This window comes from Petromyzon marinus, unplaced genomic scaffold (assembly GCF_048934315.1).
Source record: "Petromyzon marinus isolate PM22_M1 ecotype Great Lakes invasive population unplaced genomic scaffold, UKy_Petmar_22M1.pri1.0 PM_Scaffold_17, whole genome shotgun sequence".
In the NCBI taxonomy this organism is placed as follows: Eukaryota; Metazoa; Chordata; class Hyperoartia; order Petromyzontiformes; family Petromyzontidae; genus Petromyzon; species Petromyzon marinus.
The window spans coordinates 1,554,417-1,576,772 of record NW_027423135.1 but is presented as its reverse complement, the minus strand read 5'-3'; the positions used below and the strand labels follow the sequence as shown (position 1 = coordinate 1,576,772).

The 22,356-nt window shown below is 58.2% G+C and overlaps 1 protein-coding gene across 1 annotated transcript in view; it reads right to left on the bottom strand.

Annotated features, from left to right (window-relative positions):
- Nucleotides 1-18,678, bottom strand: part of LOC116956814 (uncharacterized) — a 29,676-nt gene extending 10,998 nt beyond the window's left edge. The window contains exons 1-8 of the mRNA XM_076063659.1: nt 18,477-18,678; nt 14,011-16,671; nt 9,998-10,227; nt 5,266-5,496; nt 4,331-4,573; nt 3,561-3,740; nt 1,312-1,544; nt 546-675 (exon numbers count right to left, since the gene is read on the bottom strand). Of these exons, the coding sequence (XP_075919774.1) occupies nt 546-675; nt 1,312-1,544; nt 3,561-3,740; nt 4,331-4,573; nt 5,266-5,496; nt 9,998-10,227; nt 14,011-15,217 (2,454 nt within the window). The 5' untranslated portion in view covers nt 15,218-16,671; nt 18,477-18,678. The remainder of the gene's footprint in view (nt 1-545; nt 676-1,311; nt 1,545-3,560; nt 3,741-4,330; nt 4,574-5,265; nt 5,497-9,997; nt 10,228-14,010; nt 16,672-18,476) is intronic.
- Between the last annotated feature and the right edge of the window lie 3,678 nt (nt 18,679-22,356).

Genomic DNA, 22,356 nt, shown 5'->3' with positions numbered 1-22,356 from the left:
CACAAGGGAGACACGGGGAGGAGACGGGAGAAACGGGGAGACACGGCCAGATGAACAGGGAGACACAAGGAAGACACGGGGAGACACGGGGAGGGGAGAAACGGGGAGATACAGGGAGACGTGGGGAGATCAACAGGGAGATACAGGGAGACACAAGGGAGACGCGGGGAGACACGGGGAGGGGAGGGGAGAAACGGGGAGATACAGGGAGACGTGGGGAGATAAACAGGGAGACACAAGGGAGACACGGGGAGACACGGGGAGACACGGGGAGGAGAGGGGAGACACGGGGAGGGGAGACACGGGGAGACACGGGGAGATAAACAGGGAGACACGGGGAGGGGAGACATGGGGAGACACCGGGAGGGGAGGGGAGACACGGCGAGAGAGAAGGGGAGACATCAGAGTCATGTGACCCCCTCCAAAGCAACCAATTCTGACAGCCGCCCCCCTTTCGGCAGTCACGTGACCCCCTCAAGCGCCGCCCCCCCGCCCCCCCGCGTGGGGGTGCGAGTCACGTGACGGGCGACCCCGCCCCCCCGCACCTGCCACTCGACGATGCCCCTCTGCCAGCCAGCGATGTGCTCGATGCTCTCCAAGCGCCGCTTGCGCTCGTTGATGAGGAGCGCGACGCCCCTCATGGCCTCCAGCGCGGCGGCCACGCTCACAAAGTCGCTGGCGACGCGCGGCGGTGGGGGGGGGGTGGTGGGGGGTGGTGGGGGGAGTGGGGGGGGTGGGGGGGGTGGGGGGTGGGGTCGAGAGAGAGCGACCGTGAGAGGGACGGTCACGGAACGACGCTCACGTCGACTCCCGCGCGGACGCATGCGTGTGAGTGTGAGCGTGAGCATGTGTGTGTGTGTGTGAGTGTGTGTGTGTGAGTGTGAGCATGTGTGTGTGCGTGTGAGTGTGTGAGTGTGTGCGTGTGAGTGTGAGCATGTGTGTGTGCGTGTGTGTGTGTGCGTGTGAGTGTGTGAGTGTGTGCGTGTGAGTGTGTGTGTGAGTGTGTGAGTGTGAGCGTGTGAGTGTGAGCGTGTGTGTGTGTGAGTGTGAGCGTGTGTGTGTGTGTGTGAGCGTGTGCGTGTGAGTGTGAGCGTGTGCGTGTGAGTGTGAGCGAGCGTGTGCGTGTGAGTGTGAGCGTGTGTGTGTGTGTGTGAGCGTGTGTGTGTGTGTGTGAGTGTGAGCGTGTGCGTGTGCGCATGTGTGTGAGTGTGAGCGTGTGCGTGCGTGTGTGAGTGTGTCTGCGTGTCTGGGTGCGTGCGCCACCCACGCTAGCACCACCCCCTCCCCCACCCCGCCCCCGGCGCTAGTCACCCGTGCTCCGGCGGCGTGTACTTGAGCAGCTCAGCGAGCTGCAGGGGGTACTTGCAGATCTTCTGCACGGGCGCCAGCAGGAAGCCGCCCAGGGCGATGTGGATCATCCCACGCAGCAGGCGGCACGCCTCGAAGAAGTGGCCGTAGCGGCCCAGCTGGGCGAGTCTCGCCAACTCGGCGCACGCCCGCGGGTGGTTGTTGCAGTACGCGGAGTAGACGCGGAATCCCTCTCGCTGGCACGCACGGCGGAGACCGCCGGTTGGCACCACAGCCACACACGCACACATACACATACACACACATACACATACACACACACACACATATACACACACACACATACACACATATACACCCACACATACACACACACACACACATATACACACACACATACACACACATACACCCACACATACACACCTACACATACATACACATACACACACATACACCCACACATACACACACATACACCCACACACATACACACACAGCCACACACACACAGCCACACACATACATACACCCACACACACACGCGCACACACACACAGCCACAACAACAACAACAACCGCCATTCGCCACTAAGTGGCGGTGACGTCACCACGACGCTTGTGCCAGGCTATGTGCACCCTGAGGCCACGTGAAGTGTCGAACACCCGCTGGCAGGAGGTCACGGGGCAGACCCAGGTGCCACGGGTCGACTGACTGAGATGACTGGCTGATGCACCACCTGTGCCCCCTACTGTGCCAACCTGCTGTGCTTTAGCCACCCGGCGCTCCGCTCGTTGTTGTGAGCGTCGCTCCTCCACCCTCCGTTGTTGTTGGAGGGCGACTGCCTCCAACTGCCCAGTAGCATCCTTCACGAGCCTCCTCCACAGAGGCCGATCTTGACACCGCTGGTACCAGTCATCGGCAAGTCCACTCAGCTCCACGTCCTCCCGTACCACATCACTCCATCTCTTCTCTAGCCCGTGCCGCGCCCGTTTAGCCCCCTCAATCCGGCCGAACAAAAGCTGTTTCGGCATGCGGTGGCTGGGCATGCGGGCTACATGACCCAGCCGTCGCAGCCTTGCCTGCCGGAGTAGCTCACCGATGGGACCTTGCCCAGATCTTTCAAGGATTTGTGAGCTCCTCACACAATCCAGTCTGGTTAAACCCAGGATGGATCGTAGGCAGGCCAGCCTAAATGTTTCTAACCGGCGAAGATGTTCCATTAGGAGGGTCCACGTTTCGCAAGCGTAGAGAAGGGAGGGAATGACCGTGGCCGAGAAGACCTGAAGCTTAGTGCGGAGCGACAGACCAGGTAGCTTCCACACAGCGTTACGCAACCGATGAAAAGATATTGCCGCTCGACTGATTCGGAGTGAGACCTCTGCTGTTAAACTGGAGCCGGTCATAAGCACACTGCCCAGGTAAAGGAAACTCTCCACTTGCTCCACAACTGCCCCATCACCGATTGGGAGTTGTGGGGGTGGAGTGTCCGATGGTACAAAATACCCAGGCAGGTGCTTAGTTTTGGTGGGGCTGATGGTAAGGCCCCATATCTCTTAGTGGCACGCTCCAGTCTCAGCAGCAGCGTCTTCAACTCCTCCTCTGAATGAGCAGCTATTACCAAATCATCAGCATACATAACGTGGTTGAGCAATAGGGAGTCATCCCTTGACCGCACCCGGGCATCGATCAGCCTCCCATTATATCTGTACCATATGGAGATTCCCCCGGTACAGCTATTGAAGGCTTCACGAACTACGTGGTCAAAATAGATGTTAAGTAATGTGGGAGCCAGAGGACATCCCTGTCGCACCCCAAGGTGTACAGGGAATGGCTCTGACTCCCGGCCACGTAGATTTACCCGGGCCCGCTCACCATCATGAAGGTCCTTAATGATCGTGAGCAGAGGGTCAGGGACTCCAAAAGCACGAAGAACGACCCAGAGCCCAGGCCTACTGATGGTATCATAGGCTTTGACACACCCACACACACACCCACACACACATACCACAACACACACACGCACCACAACAAAGACTGTAGGGGCAAGTGCTGTCAGCGAGTATCACCGACTGTATGAAGGCCGGAACGGCACACGAGGGGGCGGGTGGCCAGCACCACGCCCGGCCGCCTTTGTCTCTCCCCAGTGGCGATGTTCACTACACACCGCTGCACTAGGTACTCATTTGAGGCTGAGCCGACCTAGGGGAGGCCCAGGACCGGTTCAGAAAATCGCGTGCCGCGTGCTCACGTGCTGCAGGAAGACGGCGCCGACGCAGGTGTTGTGCGGCGAGGTCGCCACGAAGCGTCGCCGGAGCGCGCCGAGGAAGCGCGCCTGGAAGGCGACGATCTGCTCCACGTTGCCGAAGATGAGGCCCAGCTGCTCCGCGGTGAACAAGTCCGGCCGGCGGCGGCACTGCAGCAGGTAGCCCTGGCCAGGGGACACGCACGCGGTGGCGGTGACGGTGGCGGTGGCGGTGGCGGTGGCGGTGACGGTGACGGGGGCGGTGACGGTGGCGGTGACGGTGGCGGTGACGGTGGCGGTGGCGGTGACGGTGGCGGTGACGGTGACGGTGACAATGATGGTGATGGTGGCGGTGGTGGTGACGGTGGCGGTGGTGGTGACGGTGGCGGTGGCGGTGGCGGTGGCGGTGACGGTGGCGGTGGCGGTGACGGTGGCGGTGGCGGTGACGGTGGTGGTGACGGTGGCGGTGACGGTGGCGGTGACAATGATGGTGATGGTGGCGGTGGTGGTGGCGGTGACGGTGACGGTGACGGTGACAATGATGGTGATGGTGGCGGTGGTGGTGACGGTGGCGGTGGCGGTGGTGGTGACGGTGGCGGTGGCGGTGACGGTGGTGGTGACGGTGACGGTGATGGCGACGATGATGGCGACGATGATGGTGATGGCGACGATGATGGTGACGTCACCGTCATCGTCACCGTCATCATCGCCATCGTCGCCATCATCGCCATCGCCGCCATCGTCGTCATCAATGTCGCCTCCACGTGCGTCCTCACCTCACAGATGTCGCCCAGCTGAGCGAGGTAGTGCTTCTCCGTGTCGAAGATCTCACGCACCACCCTCGACCTCATCTCGTCGGCGTGCGGCGTCGACGAGGACGAGGCGGAGGCAGAGGAGGTGGAGGTGGGGGGGAGATGCGGGGAGGCTGCCGACGCTCCGCTCGCGGCGCCCGGCAGCGGCGGTGGCGGCGGTCCAAGGGGAGGTGCCAGCCCCTCCTCCTCCTCTTGGTTCACGCGGAGCTGGGGGGCACGGGGGTTGAGTGGGGGGCACGGGGGGGGTGGCAAGTGAGCGAGTGGGAGAGCGAGCGAGGGAGCGTGTGGGCGTGAGAGCGATTGAGTGAGGGAGCGAGTGAGCGATCAAGCGTATGAGAGAACATGCGAGTCAGAGAGTGAGTGAGCGAACGATTGAGCGAGCGAACGAGTGAGCATGCGAGTGAGTGAGCGAGTGAGTGAGCGAGTGAGCAAATGAGAGAACATGTGAGTCAGAGAGTGGGTGAGCGAACGAGTGACCGAGCGAACGAGTGAGTGAGAGAACGAATGAGCGATCAAGTGTATGAGTGAGCGAGTGAGTGAGCGATCAAGCGCATGAGTGAGCGAGCGAGTGAGCGATCAAGCAAATGAGAGAACATGCGAGTGAGCGAGTGAGTGAGCGAGCGAGTGAGCGAGTGAGTGAGCGAACGAGTGAGTGAACATGCGAGTGAGTGAGCGAGTGAGCGATCAAGCGTATGAGTGAACGAGCGAGTGAGCGATCAAGCGTATGAGTGAACGAGCGAGTGAGCGATCAAGCAAATGAGAGAACATGCGAGTCGGAGAGTGAGTGAGCGAACGAGTGAGTGAGCATGCGAGTGAGCGAGCGAGCGAATAAGCGGTTGAACGAGGGATCGAGCGAGGGGCAGGCGAGCGGTGTGCACGCCCCTCCCCGGGCGCCTCACCCGCAGGAAGGCCGCCGGCACCCAGCCAAGGCGGCCGTCGCGCGCCCGGCACCACCACCACCACCAGCCGCCCCCCACCGCACCGCCACCACCGCCTCCTCCTCCTCCTCCCACGCCGGGCGCCTCCAGCACCTCCACCTCCTCTCCGGCGGAGAGCGCCAACTCATCGTGGCGCAGCGACACGCGGTCCCACAGCGACTCGGCACGCACCGCCACGCCCTCCGCCAGCAGCTGGCGCACACACACGTGTACACACACACACATGTACACACACACACATGTGCACACACACACACGTGCACACACACACACGTGTGCACACACACACACGTGCACACACACACACGTGCACACACACACACGTGTACACACACACACATGTACACACACACACATGTACACACACACACATGTACACACACATACACACATGTACACACACACACATGTACACACACACACACACACACATGTACACGCACACACACGTGTACACACACACACGTGCACACACATACACACATGTACACATACACACATGTACACACGCACAACAACAACAACAATCGCCATTCGCCACTAAGTGGCGGTGACGTCACCACGACGCTTGTGCCAGGCTATGTGCACCTTGAGGCCACGTGAAGTGCCGAACGCCCGCTGGCAGGAGGTCACGGGGCAGACCCAGCAGGTGCCACGGGTCGACTGACTGAGACGACTGGCTGGTGCACCACCTGTGCCCCCTACTGTGCCAACTTGCTGTGCTTTAGCCACCTGGCGCTCCGCTCGTTGTTGTGAGCGTCGCTCCTCCGCCCTCCGTTGTTGTTGGAGGGCGACTGCCTCCAACTGCCCAGCAGTGTCCTTCACGAGCCTCCTCCACAGAGGCCGATCTTGACACCGCTGGTACCAGTCATCGGCAAGTCCACTCAGCTCCACATCCTCCTGTACCACATCACTCCATCTCTTCTCTAGCCCGTGCCGCGCCCGCTTAGCCCCCTCTATCCGGCCAAACAAAAGCTGTTTAGGAATGCGGTGGCTGGGCATGCGGGCTACATGAGCTAGCCAACGCAGCCTTGCCTGCCGGAGGAGCTCACCGATGGGACCTTGCCCAGATCTTTCAAGGATTTGTGAGCTCCTCACAAAATCCAGCCTGGTTAAACCAAGGATGGATTGTAGGCAGGCCAACCTAAATGTTTCTAACCGGCGAGGATGTTCCATTAGGGGGGTCCACGTTTCGCAAGCGTAGAGAAAGGAGGGAATGACCATGGCCGAGAAGACCTGAAGCTTCATGCGGAGCGACAGACCAGGTAGCTTCCCCACAGAGTTATGCAACCGATGAAAAGATAATGCCGCTCGACTGATTCAGAGTTAGACCTCTGCTGTTAAACTGGAGCCGGTCATGACCACACTGCCCAGGTATGGGAAACTCCACTCTCTCCACAACTGCCCTATCACCAATTGTGAGTTGTGGGGGTGGAGTGTCTGATAGTTCAAAATACCCAGGCAGGTGCTTAGTTTTGGTGGGGCTGATGGTAAGTCCCCACCTCTTAGTGGCCAGCTCCAGGTTCAGCAGCAGCGCCTCCGACTCCGCCTCTGAGTGAGCAGCAATTACCACATCGGCATACATAACGTGGTTGACCAATAGGGAGCCATCCCTTGACCGCACCCGGGCATCAATCAGCCTCCCATTGTTTCTGCACCAGATGGAAATTCCACCGGTACAGCCATCGGAGGCTTCACGAACTACGTGGTCGAAATTTTTTTTAAAATAATGTGGGAGCCAGAGGACATCCCTGTCGCACTCCAAGGTGAACAGGGAATGGCTCCGACTCCTGGCCACGTAGTTTTATCCGGGCCTGCTCACCATCATGAAGGTCCTTAATGATTGTGAGCAGAGGGTCAGGGACTTCGAAAGCACGAAGAACAACCCAGAGCCCAGGCCTACTGATGGTATCATAGGCCTTGACCAGGTCAATAAAGCAGAGATGTAGATTTTGTTGGAATTCCCTACACCTCTGCTGTAGCAGACGGACAGAAAATATGGCATCTGTGCAGGACCACCCTTCCCTGAAACCGCATTGGGGCTCCACAAGCCTCTCCTCAGCTTGCCTGCCAAGGCGATGTTGAATAATCCTTGCCAGGACCTGTCCCGGGACACTGAGTAGTGAGATGCCCCTGTAGTTGTTACAGTCTGTGCGGTCCCCCTTCTTTAAGAGGAGGACCACTAGCGCATCCTTCCAATCCTGCGGAACCCGTCCAGCGGTCCAGACTATTGTTGTGATGTCATGTAGGGCAGTCTGTGCACAAACGCCACCCTCCCTCAGCATTTCACCGGGGAGATCATCTCAGCCTGGTGCCTTTCCTAGTCTCAGACTCCGGATCACCTTCAGTACTTCCTCAACAGATGGCACCTCAGCCAGCCACTCACAGGGGGTGACTTCTTCTTCCAATATTTGAGGCACCGCAGCCTCAGCAGGGTCATCCCCACTTTGTCCCAAGATGTTTTCCAGGCTGAGGGATTTCCCCTCCCCCAGGACCTCACAGAAATGCTCAGCAAATCTGCAAACCTGTTCCTGGGGGTCAGAGATTGGATCACCGTTCTTTCCCCTCATAATGGTAATAGGTGTGGCACTACAAGTTACATTTTTGATGGAGTTAAAGAGCGATATGTGATCGCGGGCCATTGAGGCAGATTCCATCTCCTCAGCAACCCGCGACCACCACCCATCCTGGCAGTGCCTCACAGCTCTCCGAACCTCCGAGCGAAGGCTGCGGTAAGCCTCCTCATTCTCTGACGTGGGATTCTGCAGACGATGAGAGTGGGCCTGCCACTTTTTCTCAACCAGGCTGAACACCTCCTCTGTCAGCCAGGGTCTCTGGAGAGGTCTGGACCGTGTACCCAAAGCAGCCATTGCAGCTGCATGAGCCACAGTCCTAAACCTCGCCCATTTCCCTTCAACATCAGGAGTGGGGGACGATACTAACCCCAGCCACAAGTGATGATGAAATTCTCGCTTGCAACTTTCACCAGCTGAGACCATGCCACTGTGGGTTTGAATGGGCTCCTGGGTGTACACCCACCACCAGAGTGGAAGAATGGCAGGCACATCTTACAGATGACAAGTCGATGGTCAGTGGGCAGATCAGCTCCACGGTAGGTCCTGGTGTCAAGGACTTGGGCCCACATCCGCTGGTCCGTCACTATGTAGTCCAGCAGATGTTCTTACTTGGACCCGGCATGCATCCATGATGTTGTGTGGATGCGCCGATGCCAGAACAGTGTGTTGGTAATTACAAGCCCATGGGCTGCACAAAAGTCTAGCAGCCTCCTACCGATGTTATTTAGCTGATCTGGCCCATGCCTTCCAATCACTCCAGACGAGGTGCCAGTATCATATGATCAACTCGGGCATTGAAGTCACCCAACAAGATAACTCTATCCCGAGAACCCACTTTAGCCAGCACCTGTGACAGGAGGTCATAGAAGGCAACTGACTCATCGGCTTTGCCTGCATCCCTCCACGGATGTTCATCTTCAGTTGGGGCGTAAGTAACCACGACCACCACTCCTCGCCTCTGGTTGATGGGAAGGCGAGCCTACAGTAGCCTGGGGATTGCAGCTTCCCACACCTCACCGCCACGCTCCCATGCCTCCTTCATTCTTTTGTTCAGAAGAAGAGCCACTCCCTGTTGTTTGGTAGTCTCCTGCCCCGAGTAGAGGACTGTCCACCCCTCATGACGGCAGGAGCCAGAGCCAGTCCACCAGACCTCCTGAATGCCACAGAGATCCTGGCGGTACCGATCCAGCTCCCGACAGAGGAGTGGCAGCCTCTCCTCCTCAGTGAGCGTTCGAACATTCCACGTGGCCACCCGTAGTGGTTTTTCGTTGTTTCTGGAGGAGCCCCGAGGGTAAAGATTCAGTCACCTGCTTCCGCCAAATGGGGTTTGGCCAGGAGACGTCATAGATGCCTGCCCCCCAGGGCCTCTGGCACAAGCTTAATTAGATATTTTGCACGTGGTATCGTGGTAATTAATTGAAGGTGGAGGGGTTACCTCGCACCCATCCAGAGCCCCCTTGGGCCGCTGTGGTGGCTACAAACGCCATGAGGGGAATGGTCAATCTCAGTTGGCCCTCCCCCCACGGCACAGCCCACCGCAGCGTTGCCATCCGGCACCGACGAGGTAGGGGGTTGTTTTGCTGCACACACACACACACATGCACACACACACTCGCATACACACACACATGCACACACACATGCACACACATGCACCTATGAAGGCTGTAACGGTACACGAGGAAGTCGGTGGCCAGCACCACGCCCGACCGCCTTTGTCTCCCCAGTGGCGATGTTTACACACCGCACCAGGTACTCATTTGAGGCTGAGTCGACCTAGGGGAGGCCCGGGACCGGTTCAGATAATCGTCACTGGTGTTGGCCGTGAGCGGGAATCGAACCCGGGTCGCCAGGTTCATAGCGCAGCGCGCTAACCGCTACACTATCGCTCCCCACAATGCACACACGCACACACACATGCACACACACACTCGCACACTTGCACACACACATGCACACACACACGCACACACACATGCACCACACACACATGCATACACACGTGCACACACACGTGCACACACACACGCACCCTCCCCCCCCCCACCCGGATCTCCCCCCGAGTCTCACCCCTTCCTCCCCGTGCCATCGCCTCACCACCCGTCACCTCCCCTCACCTTGCTCACCACCATCTGCTCCCCTCCTCCCGCGCCTGGGACACTGAAGCGGAAGGGGGGCCCCCGCGCTGCGTGCCCCCCACTCCGCACAGCCGCGATCGCATCCAACTCCTCCTCCTCCTCGTCGTCATCATCATCGTCGTTGTCGTCATCTTCATCATCATCGTCGTCATCATCATCGTCGTCGTCATGGTGGTGGTCGTGGTGGGTGGGAGAGCTGTCAGCCAGAACTGTGGAAAAAGAGGAGCAGGGTCAGGGTCAGGGTGAGGGTCAGGGTGAGGGTCAGGGTCAGGGTGAGGGTGAGGGTTAGAGACAAGGTGAGGGTCAGGGTGAGGGTGAGGGTCAGGGTGAGGGTTAGAGACAGGGTGAGGGTCAGGGTGAGGGTCAGGGTGAGGGTTAAAGTCAGGGTCAGTGTCAGGGTGAGGGTCAGGGTGAGGGTCAGGGTGAGGGTCAGGGTGAGGGTTAGAGACAGGGTGAGGGACAGGGTGAGGGACAGGGTTAGGGTGAGGGTCAGGGTGAGGGACAGGGTGAGTGTTAGAGACACGGTGAGGGTGAGAGACAGGGTGAGGGACAGGGTGAGGGTGAGAGACAGAGGGAGGGTGAGGGTCAGGGTGAGGGACAGGGTGAGGGTGAGGGACAGGGTGAGGGACAGGGTGAGGGTGAGGGACAGGGTGAGGGACAGGGTGAGGGACAGGGTGAGAGACAGGGTGAGGGACAGGGTGAGAGACAGGGTGAGGGACAGGGTGAGGGTGAGAGACAGGGTGAGGGTGAGAGACAGGGTGAGAGACAGGGTGATAGTGAGAGACAGGGTGAGGGTGAGAGACAGGGTGAGGGACAGGGTGAGAGACAGGGTGAGGGTGAGAGACAGGGTGAGAGTGAGGGACAGGGTGAGGGTGAGAGACAGGGTGAGAGACAGGGTGAGGGACAGGGTGATAGTGAGAGACAGGGTGAGGGTGAGAGACAGGGTGAGGGACAGGGTGAGAGACAGGGTGAGGGTGAGAGACAGGGTGAGAGTGAGGGACAGGGTGAGGGTGAGAGACAGGGTGAGAGACAGGGTGAGGGACAGGGTGATAGTGAGAGACAGGGTGAGGGTGAGAGACAGGGTGAGGGACAGGGTGAGAGACAGGGTGAGGGTGAGAGACAGGGTGAGAGTGAGGGACAGGGTGATAGTGAGAGACAGGGTGAGGGACAGGGTGAGAGACAGGGTGATAGTGAGAGACAGGGACAGGGTGAGAGACAGGGTGAGGGACAGGGTGAGGGTGAGGGTCAGGGTGAGGGTTAGAGACAGGGTGAGGGTGAGGGACAGGGTGAGGGTCAGGGTGAGGGTTAGAGACAGGGTGAGGGACAGGGTGAGGGTGAGGGACAGGGTGAGAGACAGGGTGAGAGACAGGGTGAGAGACAGGGTTAGAGACAGGGTGAGGGTGAGAGACAGGGTGATAGACAGGGTGAGAGACAGGGTGATAGTGAGAGACAGGATGAGGGACAGGGTGAGAGACAGGGACAGGGTGAGAGACAGGGTGAGAGACAGGGTGATAGTGAGAGACAGGGTGAGAGACAGGGTGAGAGACAGGGTGAGAGACAGGGTGAGAGACAGGGTGAGAGACAGGGTGAGAGACAGGGTGAGGGACAGGGTGATAGTGAGAGACAGGGACAGGGTGAGAGACAGGGTGAGGGTCAGGGACGGGGTCAGGGTTAGAGTCCCCCCCCCTACGAAATCAACTACCCCTGGGTACCATGGCAACCCAGGGATGAATGTGTGTCAGTGTGTGTGTGTCTGTGTGTGTGTGTCAGTGTGTGTGTCAGTGTATCAGTGTGTGTGTGCCTACGATCCATCCTGGGTTTAACTAGGCCGGATTGTGTGAGGAGCTCACAAATCCTTGAAAGATCTGGGCAAGGTCCCATTGGTGAGCTCCTCCGGCAGGCAAGGCTGCGTTGGCTGGGTTATGTAGCCCGCATGCCCAGCCACCGCATGCCGAAACAGCTTTTGTTCGGCCGGATTGAGGGGGCTAAGCGGGCGTGGCACGGGCTAGAGAAGAGATGGAGTGATGTGGTACAGGAGGACGTGGAGCTGAGTGGACTTGCCGATGACTGGTACCAGCGGTGTCAAGATTGGTCTCTGTGGAGGAGGCTCGTGAAGGACGCTACTGGGCAGTTGGAGGTAGTCGCCCTCCAACAACAACGGAGGGCGGAGGAGCGACGCTCACAACAACGAGCGGAGCGCCGGGTGGCTAAAGCACAGCAGGTTGGCACAGTAGGGGGCACAGGTGGTGCACCAGCCAGTCATCTCAGTCAGTCGACCCGTGGCACCTGGGTCTGCCCCGTGACCTCCTGCCAGCGGGTGTTCGACGCTTCACGTGGCCTCAGGGTGCACATGTCCTGGCACAAGCGTCGTGGTGACGTCACCGCCACTTAGTGGCGAATGGCGGTTGTTGTTGTTGAGTGTGTCAGTGTGTGTGTGTCAGTGTATCAATGCGTGTGTCAGCGTGTGTGTGTGTGTGTGGGGAACGGTAGTGTAGTGGTTAGCGCTACGCTGCACTAAGAACCCGGTCACCCGAGTTCGATTCCTGCTCACGGCCAACACCAGCGGTGACGATTATCTGAGCCGGTCCCGGGCCTCCCCTAGGTCGACTCAGCCTCAAATGAGTAACTGATGCGGTGTGTAGTAAACATCGCCACTGGGGAGACAAAGGCGGTTGGGCGTGGTGCTGGCCACCCATCCCCTCGTGTGCCGTGCCGGCCTTCATAGGTGTTGCTCGCTAACAGCACTTGCCCCTACAGTCTGTTACAGGCTATACGGGGGATCTTTGTCTTTGTGTACACGCATGTGTACAGATGTGTGTGGTGTACACTTGTACCCTGTGTGTACACGTGTGTGTGTACACGTGTGTGTGTGTACACGTGTGTACACGTGTGTGTGTACAGGTGTGTGTGTACACGGGTGTATAGGTGTGTACAGATGTGTGTGTAGGTGTACAGGTGTGTGTGTATAGGTGTGTACAGTGTGTGTGTGTACAAGTGTGTGTGTACAAGTGTGTGTGTACAGGTGTGTACAGGTGTGTGTACAAGTGTGTGTACATGTGTGTGTGTACAGCTGTGTACAGGTGTGTACAGGTGTGTATAGGTGTGTGTGTGTACAAGTGTGTGTGGGTCATGTAGCCCGCATGCCCAGCCACCGCATGCCGAAACAGCTTTTGTTCGGCTGGATCGAGGGGATTGAACGGGCGCGGCACGGGCTAGAGAAGAGATGGAGTGACGTGGTACAGGAGGACGTGGAGCTGAGTGGACTTGCCGATGACTGGTATCAGCGGTGTCAAGATCGGCCTATGTGGAGGAGGCTCGTAAAGGATGCTACTGGGCAGTTGGAGGCATAAGTGGTTTTTTACCCTTTTATCTGGCAACAAAACTGACACCTTTTTTTACAAGGAGTCATGTTTATATTGACCACAATACCTGTGGCCGGAACGCAAACAAAAAACAACTCTGATAATGTATGCACTGTCCTTGAAATTGATTGGTCCACACCCGAGACAGCTTTCTTTAGAGCCTCGTCTCACATGGTGTTGGACCAGAAGACGCCAAAAGGCGCACAACTCAAAGACAATGCACCATCAGAGTATAAGAGCTCGGGGTAAGCATTTACAATGAGGTTTCCAATGGTGCAGTTGGAGGCAGTCGCTCTCCAACAACAACGGAGGGCGGAGGAGCGACGCTCACAACAACGAGCGGAGCGCCGGGTGGCTAAAGCACAGCAGGTTGGCACAGTAGGGGGAACAGGTGGTGCATCAGCCAGTCATCTCAGTCAGTCGACCCGTGGCACCTGGGTCTGCCCCGTGACCTCCTGCCAGCGGGCGTTCGACACTTCACGTGGCCTCAAGGTGCACATGGCCTGGCACAAGCGTCGTGGTGACGTTACCGCCACCTAGTGGCGAATGGCGGTTGTTGTGTATAGGTGTGAGTGTGTGTGTGTACAGGTGTGTAAGGGTGTGTGTGTACAGGTGAGTGTGTGTCCTCACCTCCCTTACTGCCCACGCCCCTTCCCCCAACGTGGTCCAGGCCCACAGGAGTACTTCTTGACAACGGCCGTAACCGTGCCGACGCCACCCTGGCGCCACCGGCCACGCCGCCATTGGTCGATCGTGCCGCCGACGCCGCGCTCCCGTTGGTCAGCGACAAAGCTGCCGCCTCATTGGCCAAGCCCATGGTCCCGACGGCTGTGCCATTGGCCAACGTCAAAGCCGAATCCTTCGCCCCCGCGGCGTTCCCGCCCGTCGACGGCGAGGACGCCTCCCCGTTGGCCCAATCCGCTGCCTCCGAAGCGCTGCCGTCCGTCGACGGCAAAGCCGCGTCCCCGTCGGTCAGATCCATCGCCGCGTCGGCGTTCCCGCTCGCCGACCGAGCCGCGCCGCCCTCCCCGGGGAGCGAGGCGGCCGACGCCCGGTCGGCCGCCGGGGCCTCCCCGGCGCGGCCGCCGGGGGCGGCCCTGCCGGGCAGGAAGCTGGGCCTGGACGGGAGCACGGAGAAGCCCGGCGCCCCGAGCAGCACGCAGGAGAGGCGGCAACGCGGGGAGCGGCGCTCCGCGCGGGGGGCGGCCGGCGGCGGCGGCGACGACGACGACGACGCGACTTGAGGAGGTGGAGGAGGAGGCGGGGGGGGGGGAGAGGAGGGGGATGGCGGTCGTGGAGTCCGGGAGAAGGGGGCCGGGAGGCACGGCGGAGAGAACGGAGAAAGCGGAGACGCGGAGAAGAAGGGAGGCGCGGGGAAGGCGGACGAAGACCCCGGAGGAGAAGAAGACCAGGCGGCGGCGGTGGCGGCGGTGGTGGTGGCGGCGTTGGCAGCGGTCTCCAGGTTGGGACAGGAGCTCCACAGTGCCCACCGCCGCTGCTGCTGCTGCTGCCTGTGGCTCTCACGCGCCACGCGCAGCGCGTAGTCGCTGTGCACGCCGCTGTTGGGCCGCGGCCGCCCCCCGGCCTCCGCCTCCTTGGTCGGCGAGCGCCTCTTGAGGGGGCGAGCGGCGGCCCCGGCGGGGGGTCCGGCGTCGCGCGACGGCCAGCGCCGCCGCTGCGTCGAGCGGGGGAAGCTGTCGGCGCTGCAGCTCAGCCGGCGACGGTCGCCCCCGGCAACGGTCCCGTCGCCGTGGCGACGGGCGGCCGCCGACTGCTCGTCGCCGCCGGTGACCGCGGTGTGGAGCCTCCCGCCCTCTCCACACACGTCCACGTCCATCGTGCAACTCTTACTGCTGCTGCTGCTGCTGCAAATTTTCCTGAAACTGTTGCTGCTACTGCTTCTGCAACTGCTGCAGCTGTTGCTGCTGCAACTGTTGCTGCAACTCCTGCAGCTGCTGCTAAGGGGCGCCGTCGTGGCAAGGGAATGTTACATCTCTCGCCGGGTATGCAGGAGGTGGTACGCTCGATCCCGACCCTGAAGATGCCTGTCTCTCTCTCTCTCTCTCTCCCCGTGGCGTCGGATTTTCCCCTCCGAATTTAGGGTCGATGTGGCCACGCGTTTAGACGCATTTGTCTCCTGCTACAAATGAATCATTTGGCGGGACCCCGGGGTCCTACAAAAATCAGGTCAACAACAATAATAATTATTATTGTTGTTGTTGTTGTTCAGTCCGCCCACTCCCGACCCCGACAGCAACGCGCCGCCCGCCCAGACTCACGCCGGCAGCGCCGGCAGCGGCGATCGGCACGACGGGCGCCACCCCGCCGGACAAACGCGAGCCCCGGCGATCCTCGGCTTCTTTGGCGAGGCGAGCCGCCCGGCCCCCCACCAGGCGGTGAATTTACCGAGTTCGTGTGAAGTTTCTACTTTTGACGAGGCTTCGTGCCCCGAGTAGCTCCCGACGAGGCCAATCGATCGACGCTGGTTTTGTCGTCGGTAAGGCAACGAGACTCCTGTCGCTACGCGGGGGTTCACACCACGGGGCCGTGATGGGAACCCGGGGTCCCGCCAATTGCTTCAAATGTCCACGCGATGATGACGACGAAGACGATGACGAAGACGATGATGACGATGATGACGATGATGACGATGATGGCATCAGCCACTTCGTGTGAGCTGTCGTTTGTGATGGCAAAGGTCGCCCATGAAGGAAAATAAAAGCGACGTAGCTGCAGCCCGTTACCTGGTAACAATATAAATAGTTGAGAGTTGCTATTTTAGTTTATTTTAGTTGCTGCTGCTGCTGCTGCTGCAAGCACATTTTGTTTCCGCGGCCGGGCGGGCAAGTGGGCAAGTCCAACCCACCACAAACTCCTCTCGCTCCCCCCCCCCCTCGCCACGACGCGCAATACGGAGCCCGGAGCGGGAATCCGGAGAGGAATCCGGAGCGGGAATCCGGAGAGGAGCCCGGAGCGGGAATCCGGAGCGGGAATCCGGAGAGGAGCCCGGAGCGGGAATCCGGAGCGGGAATCCGGAGAGGAGTCCGGAGCGGGAATCCGGAGCGGGAATCCGGAGCGGGAATCCGGAGAGGAATCCGGAGCGGGAATCCGGAGCGGGAATCCGGAGAGAAGTCCGTAGCGGGAATCCGGAGCGGGAATCCGGAGCGGGAATCCGGAGCGGGAATCCGGAGAGAAGTCCGGAGCGGGAATCCGGAGCGGGGAATCCAGATCGGCGTGGTCAGGCCCCTCTCTCCGGCCGGCGCTCCGTGCTCCATGTGCCTGCGACCCAGCCTGTAGGGGCACGTGCTGTGAGCGAGCGACACTGTGGCACACGGGGGGGTGGGTGGCCAGCAACCAGTGGCGTCATTTGAGGCCGAGTCGACCTAGGGGAGGCCCAGGACCCGGCTCAGATAACGGTCACTGCTGTGTGTGATCCACAAACCCTTCCCATAGGCCACCCATGTGCTGCACCGCCAACATCCAGCCACCACCTGGCTGCCCAACGACGACTTTGGGAGGCTCGCAAATCTCTGTGCGATCCACCGACCCCGCTCTCTTCGCCCCACACCATCCCACCGGATTCACACCGTTGGTGCCGCGTGTGGCTCACGGGACGCGCCGATTCCACGTTGCCGCGGCGGGATCAAGTCCATCCACATGCCACGCGAGGACTTCCCCCTCGAACTCGCTCGACACGTCACTGCTGTCTCTAGCACGTTGTGTGCATGTGGGGGTGTGTGTGGGAGTGTGTGTGGGTGTGTGTGTGTGGGTGTGTGTGTGTGGTGTGTGTGTGTTTGTGTGTGTGGGAGTGTGTGTGTGTGGGGTGTGTGGGGGTGTGTGTGTGTGTGGTGTGTGTGTGTGTGCGTGGGTATGTGTGTGTGCGTGTGTGTGTGGGGGTGTGTGTGTGTGGGTGTGTGTGTGGGTGTGTGTGTGGAAGTGTGTGTGTGTGTGGTGTGTGTGTGGTGTGTGTGTGGGGGTGTGTGTGTGGGAGTGTGTGTGTGTGTGGGGGTGTGTGTGGGAGTGTGTGTGTGTGGGGGTGTGTGTGTGTATGTGGGTGTGTGTGTGTGAGTGTGTGTGTGTGGGGGTGTGTGTGGGGGTGTGTGCGTGTGTGTGTGTGCGTGTGTGTGTGTGTGGGAGTGTGTGTGTGTGGGTGTGTGTGTGTGGCTGTGTGCGTGTTCGGGTGTGTGGGTAACTACCACAACCACGCCTAGTAACTACCACAACCACCCCTAGTAACTACCACAACCACCCCCTAGCAACTACCACAACCACCCCTAGCAACTACAACCACGCCTAGTAACTACCACAACCACCCCTAGCAACTACCACAATCACCCCTAGTAACTACCACAACCACCCCCTAGTAACTACCACAACCACACCCTAGCAACTACCACAACCACCCCTAGTAACTACCACAACCACCCCCTAGCAACTACCACAACCACCCCCTAGTAACTACCACAACCACCCCCTAGTAACTACCACAACCACACCCTAGCAACTACCACAACCACCCCTAGTAACTACCACAACCACCCCTAGCAATTACCACAACCACCCCCTAGTAACTACCACAACCACCCCCTAGTAACTACCACAACCACCCCTAGTAACTACCACAACCACCCCTAGCAACTACCACAACCACGCCTAGTAACTACCACAACCACCCCCTAGTAACTACCACAACCACCCCCTAGTAACTACCACAACCACCCCTAGTAACTACCACAACCACCCCCTAGTAACTACCACAACCACCCCCTAGCAACTACCACAACCACCCCCTAGTAACTACCACAACCACACCCTAGCAACTACCACAACCACCCCTAGTAACTACCACAACCACACCCTAGCAACTACCACAACCACTCCTAGTAAATACCACAACCACCCCCTAGTAACTACCACAACCACACCCTAGCAACTACCACAACCACCCCTAGTAACTACCACAACCACACCCTAGTAACTACCACAACCACCCCCTAGTAACTACCACAACCACCCCTAGCAACTACCACAACCACGCCTAGTAACTACCACAACCACCCCTAGCAACTACCACAACTACCACAACCACCGCTTACCCATCCACGTAGGCAGCTCCGTGTCTCCCGCACGGTCGGTCACGAACGACAACTACAACAACCCAAAGACAACAACAACCACAACCACCGCCGCCATCGCCACCATCGCCCCAGCTACACCTGGAGACTGGTGACAGGCGCGCCGCGGACACCCCCACAGCAGGCGGGCACGTGAGGACCCCAAAACCTCCTCCTGCTGCTCCCCCCCACCTCCTCCCCTCGCTTTTATCGCAGGCCCGCGCCCTGGACACCTATTCCCAGGTCCCACCCTCGGCGTAGCGAAGGACCCCTGTTGCTAGGCGACGCCAAACAATCGACGTTGCCGTAGCAACCACTTTTATTTTTACGTCTAAATATAAGCGAATCGATTAAAGCCGCTTTATCAGAATCTAAAAAACTCGCAACAATTATAATTAATTCACTACGAGATATGTTTCATGATTTAGACGACGAACCATCAATAGCCATCTGTAATATAAATTACTATATAACCAGGTTAATATTTATTAACGCTAACAATGATTAATAGGGGGCGATAATTCATATTAATATACATTATATAATCAAAAAGCGTCATCTGGTCCAACACCAGTGGAGACTAAGGGCTCTAAGAAAAGCCGTCTCTGGTGTGGACCAATCAATTTCAAGGACAGTGCCAATATCTTTATCAGAGTGGTCTATTTTTGTTTGCATTTTGACTGCTTGTGTTGTGGTTATTGCAAACATGATCACTTGTATAAAGGTGTCAGTTTTGGTGCCAGATAAAAGGGTAAACACGTATTACTATATATTAATATTTTTTATTATTGTTACGGCCATCGTGAACTCCCTGAGACCCAGGGCTTGAACCTTGAACCCAGTAACTCAGTGGCTATGACACGGCCATCGTGAACCCCCAGAGACCCAGACCCAGGGCTTGAACCTTGAACCCAGGAACTGTGGCCTTGACACGGCCATCGTGAACCCCCTGAGACCCAGGGCTTGAACCTTGAACCCAGGAACTCAATGGCCTTGACACGGCCATCGTGAACCCCCTGAGACCCAGACCCAGGGCTTGAACCTTGAACCCAGGAACTCAGTGGCCTTGACACGGCCATCGTGAACCCCCTGAGACCCAGACCAAGGGCTTGAACTTTGAACCCATTAATTCAGTGGCTATGACACGGCCATCGTGAACCCCCTGAGACCCAGGGCTTGAATCTTGAACCCAGGAACTGTGGCCTTGACACGGCCATCGTGAACCCCCTGAGACCCAGGGCTTGAATCTTGAACCCAGTAACTCAGTGGCCTTGACACGGCCATCGTGAACCCCCTGAGAGACAGACCCAGGGCTTGAACCTTGAACCCAGTAACTCAGTGGCCTTGACACGGCCATCGTGAACTCCCTGACATCCAGACCCAGGGCTTGAACCCAGGAACTCAGTGGCTATGACACGGGCATCGTGAACTCCCTGAGACCCAGGGCTTGAACCTTGAACCCAGGAACTCAGTGACTATGACACGGCCATCGTGAACCCCCTGAGACCCAGACCCAGGGCTTGAACCTTGAACCCAGGATATCAACCTCAAACGTCGTACCTGGTGCGGTGTGTAAAACCATCGCCACTGGGGAGACAAAGGCGGCCAGGCGCTGTGTTGGCCACCCGCCCGCAACTGGGCATCTGTAAATGAAGAGCTTCATCGCTCATCGGATTCCTCGGGTATAAAATATTCTGATTGTGTGCGCCACTGTGCCGACCTTCATAGGCGGTGCTGCTGATTCTCGCCCACAGTACTTGCCGCAAACAATTCTGCTTCAGCTTATACGGGCTGGGTACTGAACATCTCCTAGCCACACACATAAACAGCAGCAGCAGCAGGCGTCAGGATCGGGATGAAACCCACGACCACCTGCGTACCAGGCGAGGTAGTTAACATCTCGTCACACAAATATACAGCAGGCATCGTCAGGGTCGGGATGGAACCCACGACCTCCTGTGTACCAGGCGAGGTAGTTAACATCTCCTAGCCACACGCAAACAGCAGCAGCAGGTTTCGTCAGGGTCGGGAGCGAACCCACGACCTCATGTGTACCAGGCGAGGTAGTCAACATCTCCTAGCCACACAAATATACAGCAGCAGGCGTCTTCAGGGTCGGGATGGAACCCTGCCGATGCCACTGTGCCCACCTTTATAGGAGTGGCTGCTGCTGTTGCTGCTGTTGCCGATTCTCGCCCACAGCACTTGCGTCAAACAATGCCTTTCTCACCAGGAGATGAAAATGACGAAGTCCCTTCAACATTTTCACGACGAACCTCCTGGCGGCGATTCTGAGCGCGGTCCGGTTAGGCCGGTCGGGGCGTGCGTGCATTGCCAGATTATCCCAGGGGCAGAAGTTGCAACAAATGTTCCGGGCACCGCACTAAATGCATTCAAGCGATCAATTACCGGTTCAGTGATTCTGCACTTGCTCTATGACTATAGTACTATACTGCCCTTCAACTTTTACGAACGACCGAGGGGGGGTGTGTTAAGGTTGGCGATTTGTCGAATTATCTGGGCAGTATAGCAAATGAAAAAATACAATTACTTTTCTGTGCAAGTTCGACATTTGTGAGAAGAGATTTCCCCCCTTTTTTCTGGCAGCAAAACAGCCGCGTTGAGACGTTAAGACGCCAAAACTGAAACCTTTTAACGAGGAATCACGTCCGCAATTAGCCACAATACTTGTGGTCAGAATACAAACAACTCTCACTCTGATAATATGATGATGCATTGTCTTTGAAAAGGATTGGTCCACACCAAAATTTGTGTTTCATATTGATGTGGTTTTTTTTTATATTACGGCCACTTTATAACATTTGCTACAGACGCTTCGTCCGGCACTGAGCGAGTGCATTGAGTGAGTGGGGTCGGGGGGAGCGGTGGTGCAGCGGTTAGCACGCCTCGCTCCCGGAAGTCGAGTTCAATCCCGGGCAGTGGCGTGACATCGGCGGCGAGTAACACAAACCGCAAGGAGACCCGAGTGGAATCTCGTTGGGCATTCGTGAAGCGTCGATAACAACGATTTCAAACCAACGCCGTTGAAACTATTCGGGATTTTTATGTATTTATTTACACCGATAGGCCAACGAAGTGAGCGGCTTTTCATCATCAACAACATCATCATCGTCATCGTCGTCGCGTGAGCATTTATAAATGATTCTAAACGCACGGTGACGTTGATTCTGAACGTGGAGGGGGCAACCCGGAGGACGAGGAGAAAAATCCACGCGACCACGGAGAGAGAGAGAGAGACGCGCAGACTCCAAATATACAGCAGCAGCAGGCGTCGTCAGGGTCGGGATGGGACCCACGACCTCCTGTAGACCAGGCGAGGTAGTTAACTTCTCATAGTCACTGTGATGATGATGATGATGAGAGAGACACGCAGACTCCAAATACACAGCAGCAGCAGGCGTCGTCAGGGTAGGGATGGAACCCACGACCTCCTTTATACCAGGCGAGGTAGTCAACATCTCCTAGGGCTGGAGGGGAGGTGGGAGGGGTGGAGGGGAGGGGGGAGTGGTTCTGTTGTTGTGCACGAAGTGGCCACGTGGTTCTGTTGTTGTGCACGGGGGGGCTATGTGTGGGGGGGGGCTATGTGGGGGGGCTATGTGGGGGGGGGGCTATGTGGGGGAACTATGTTGTGCCACTTCGTGCACAACAACAGAACCACGTGGCCACTTCGTGCACAACAACAGAACCACGTGGCCACTTCGTGCACAACAACAGAACCACGTGGCCACTTCGTGCACAACAACAGAACCACGTGGCCACTTCGTGCACAACAACAGAACCACGTGGCCACTTCGTGCGCAACAACAGAACCACGTGACCACTTCGTGCACAACAACAGAAC